The 4,679-nt window shown below is 35.1% G+C and overlaps 2 protein-coding genes across 2 annotated transcripts in view; both read left to right on the top strand.

The window, feature by feature from the left end:
• Positions 1-4,679, top strand: part of LOC106878823 (uncharacterized) — a 137,118-nt gene that overhangs the window by 25,499 nt on the left and 106,940 nt on the right. The window lies entirely within an intron of this gene.
• Positions 1-4,679, top strand: part of LOC106872857 (uncharacterized) — a 158,253-nt gene that overhangs the window by 77,363 nt on the left and 76,211 nt on the right. The window contains exons 6-7 of the mRNA XM_052967148.1: positions 445-560; positions 3,947-4,115. Of these exons, the coding sequence (XP_052823108.1) occupies positions 445-560; positions 3,947-4,115 (285 nt within the window). The remainder of the gene's footprint in view (positions 1-444; positions 561-3,946; positions 4,116-4,679) is intronic.

Raw genomic sequence — 4,679 nt, 5'->3', positions numbered from 1 at the left:
ATATATATATATATATATATATGTATGTATGTATGTATGTATGTATGTATGTATGTATGTATGTATGTATATATATAAAGAAAGAAGGAAAGAGAGAGAGAGAAAGGGGGATAGATAGATAGATAGATAGATAGATAGATAGATAGATAGATAGATAGATAGATAGATAGATAGATGCAGCATATGATTTAAAGGGAAATTTCATGCTATTTTTTAGCAAATCAAGCGACTACGTATGCTCCTCTGAAAAGGATTTGGGTAAATGCAATGAGTGCTGATGGAAAGATATTTAAATCTTAATACTAGAGAATATTTACTATGATTTTTTATCACCTGCTCAGAAATCTCCAGCTGGTTTCAGTTTCTCATGCTTTCTAATTGAAGTTATTTCCCAACCATGTCTTTGTTTTCTTTCAGTTTATTTCTTTTTAATCTCATTTTCAGTGGATAATCCGAATGATGAAACTTGGATTAGAATTAGTCAGTTTGAAAACATTACTTATATTCTAAAGACCGTCCTCACAGATTTACCAGAAATGACGATAGTCGGTTATTTGAAAGTAAGTAATATACACATGCTCCGGTTGTCAAGCGATAGTGGAGAACAAACACAGACACCAAGACACGCACACACGCACATTTATATGTGCATGTGTGTGCGTGCGTCTGTGTGTGTGTGTGTGTGTGTGTGTGTGTGTGTGTGTGTGCGTGCGCGCGCGTGCGTGTGTGTGTGTGTGTGTGTGTGTGTGTGTGTGTGTGTGTGTGTGTGTATACGAGAGACTACATTGAGTTTCCGTTCACAAAATCCACTCACAAAGCTTTGTAAGGCTCAAAACTATAGTAGAAGACACTTGCCCAAGGTGCCATACAATGGGACTGAACCCGGAGCCGGGTAATTGGGAAGCAAGCGTCTTACCAAACGGCTATGCATGCGCCTATATATACATATATATGTGCATGTGTGTGTGAGTGTACATATATGTATGTATGTATGTATGTATGTATGTATGTATGCATGCATGCATGCATGTATGTATGTATGTATGTATGTATGTATGCATGCATGTATGTATGTATGTATGTATGTATGTATGTATTCATGTATGCATGCATGCATATGGTTTATCACTTCAGATTCGATAATGCCAACTTCAATTTCATCAGCGCAACCTCGGATACATCTTCATCAGCCTCAAATTTCTCGCCATCCGTTTCGGTTTCGTTATCGTCAACTTAAAAGTCATCACTAACGAATGGAACAGTTTTTTTTTTGTTTTTTGTTTTTTTTATAAGCAAACTATCAGTTCAGCGATTACATATGGCAGAATTGTAAAAGAATGTAAATATTCATGTACAAATATTCATGTACAAATATTGAAGAAAACAGAACTGACTTTGATTGCCAAAGATGTTTGTTTCTGGACCTTTTAGAAATATGTAAAGAGAGTTGACAAATAAGAATAATGAATAAAAGTTTAAATTTATGTTATATGGTTTTGCTTGAGTTGTGCTATATATATATATATATATATATATATATATCATAGCATGTAGTTTTACATGTAATATACTAAAATAGATGTATTAACGGTAATGCAAGACCCGACAATCCTTATATAAAACTTGTAATGCAATACCTTTCAAGGTCTATATTCTTTTACAATTCTGTCACTAGTAATTGTTGATATCACTGTCTGTTCATACACAACCTTCCTTCCATCCTACAGTGACAATATTTAAAGTGGGAAATATTTAAGTGGGAAATATTTAAGTGGGAAATATTTAAGTGGGAAATATTTAAGTGGGAAATATTTAAGTGGGAAATTGTGGTTAATTAAGAGAGGAGACGTGATATCAATAGTAACTGGTGCACTTGAAAGTATCAGCACTCAACAACCAGCATGAGTCAAAAAGATCGGTGCACGTAAGTCAGCATTGCTTGGAACTGCAAGAATTCTTCGCAGGGTTCTTGAAGCATGATCAGTAATCAAGTGTCACCTTAATGTGCTGGTTGTGTACAGCTGACACTTTCCATCATACCTAGCAAAATAAACCATGAGTTTTCGTATTATAATAATAACGATAATATTAATAATGATAATAATAATAACAACAACAACAACAACAACAACAACAACAACAACAATGATGATAATAATAATAATTATATTATTATTATTGTTGTTGTTGTTGTTGTTGTTGTTGTTAAAATTAAAAGAAGAGTGCCATTGCACTATTACCAATAATTGTTGGAGCCCTGGGAACAGTGAGTAAAAACCTTGAGAAGTACATGGGACAAATAGGGGCTACAATAAGGGTGGATCACCTGCAGAAAACAGCACTGCTTGGAACCGCTCGAATACTCCGGATGGTGCTCGAAAAATGAGGAGTGTTACTTTAGTTCACTGGTAGTGAACAGCTGACACCATAGTACATCTCCATCGCTAGAAGCTGTGCAAAGACAATAAAATAATGATAATAATAATAATAATAACAATAATAATAACATATTAAACATTCTCTAGAACAAAACCAAAATATATGACACCCTAGGCATAACACCAACATGAACGTCTAATTTGTTTTCTCTTGAGGTCTCTTGGAATCAACTTGTACAAATACAAAGCAAAAGTCAGACATATAGTAGTAGTAGTAGTAGTAGTAGTAGTAGTAGTAGTAGTAGTAGTAGTAGTAGTAGTAGTAGTAGTAGAAGCATGACCAGTAATGGTGTCACGATAAACCGTTGGGATTTTGCTTTGTCTATTTCTTTTCTGTTTAGTTTAACCCAGTATTTACCATGAAGGGGCTTTTCTTTCCATCGTTTTATCATGATACATTGCTGTTTCAGTTTCAGTCTGGAGTTCAGTTGTTGTAAAGCTTTCGTTGTTTCTTCTTTTTCTTCATAGTTGTTAGGTATTATGACTTCGTTTTAATATTTTTCAGCTTCCTTAAAAACTTAAAACAGTTCTTGGTTCTGTTAGTGTTTTGTGGCTAGTTGTACAAATATTCTATGCTTCTGAATTAGGTATTTCTGGAGTCCTATGATGGCTATTGTATAATAGCTTTCTTGCTGTATAAGGTTTCTCCCACCTTCTATACGTGGTATATATACCGTTTCTACGTCATATTTTGGGTGGTGCATCCTAAATTCTGTCATTATTTTTCTTGTTTTCCTGTTTGGTCCAATTAAGAATATTGTAGCTGTAACTGGCACGGATAGAGTATCGGCACCTATTATCTTGTTTTTTGCATTGATCTCTGTTTTTAATGTTAATCTAACTCGTCTGTAGTATTCCTTTCTTATCTTGTTTTTCGCTTGTGTGTAATGTACCGTATCTAGTTCATTGATTTCTAAGTATTTGTATGTCTGGTTTTGGTCTAATTCTCTTATTTCATTTGCTTTATCTAATGTGATATTATTATTATTATTATTAATTTTATCATCATCATCCACATCATTATTGTTATTAAGGCGGCAAGCTGGCAGAATCATTACCACACAGGGTGAAATGCTTAGCAGTATCTCGTCTGTCTTCATGTTCTGAGTTCAAATTTTGCCGTGGTCAGCTTTGCCTTTCATCCTTTCGGAGTTGATAAATCAAGTACCAGTGAAACACTGAGGTTGAAATGTAATCAACTCACCCCCTCCCCTACTTTAGTAGAAAGTATTGTTAGCACGCCGAGCAAAATGCTTCGTAGTATTTCGTCCGTCCTTACTTTTTGAGTTCAAATTCCGCCGAGGTCAACTTTCATCCTTTCGATGTATTAAGTACCAGTTACGTACTGAGGTCGATGTAATCGACTAAACTCCTTCCCCAAAATTTCAGGCTTTGTACTTATAGTAGAAAGGATTATTATTGTCATCATTGTCATCGTTATCATTGCGTTATTACCATCAGAAACGAGAACAGCAACTTTCATGTAACTGTCTTTTTTACACTTCTAGAATATTTTGCAGAATGTAATCCAACAGTTTAACTTCTATTTCTATCCCCCAATACAATGTAACATCATGATTGAAAATACGACAACTGCAATCATTAATAAGACGGCAGTCATCATATTTACCTGCAACAACACCAGCAGCAGAACGCTGGTTTACAAAGTTAATGATGGTAAGTTTTTATAAAGCTATTTTTACTTAATAAATTCAAAGATACACATACCAATTTGAAATTCATTCGAGATAAAATGTACAAACTATAAAATATGTGTATATATATGTGTTGCTAGTGATGTCTTATGCCAAGTGAGAGTGATCGAGCAAACCTTTAATCAATGGTAGTCTGGCCATGAGCGTTCGTCTTTTGTCATTTGTTTTATCCCTTTTTATAATGGTGTGCGGTGTGAATTGATTAGAGGAAGATTTGATGGCTAATTTCAGACGCTCATAAGACTACGTAGAGAAATTCTTGTTGACTGGGTAAATATTCATTTCAGGTACCGAAAGCTCACTTACATAATTACAGATTGAAGGGTTACCCATTTACAACTGTGAAGACTGAAGCAACATGAAGTGAAGTATTTTGCTCAAGAGCAAAACGCTCCACGTGGCTCGGGAATCGAACCCACGATGTAGCGATCGTGAGTGCAACACCGTAACCGCTAAACCGCGCACCTTCACACAGACACACACACACACACACACACACACACACACACACACACACACACACACA

This window comes from Octopus bimaculoides, chromosome 4 (genome assembly GCF_001194135.2).
Source record: "Octopus bimaculoides isolate UCB-OBI-ISO-001 chromosome 4, ASM119413v2, whole genome shotgun sequence".
Classification (NCBI taxonomy): domain Eukaryota; kingdom Metazoa; phylum Mollusca; class Cephalopoda; order Octopoda; family Octopodidae; genus Octopus; species Octopus bimaculoides.
This window is presented reverse-complemented; position numbering and strand designations above follow the sequence as displayed.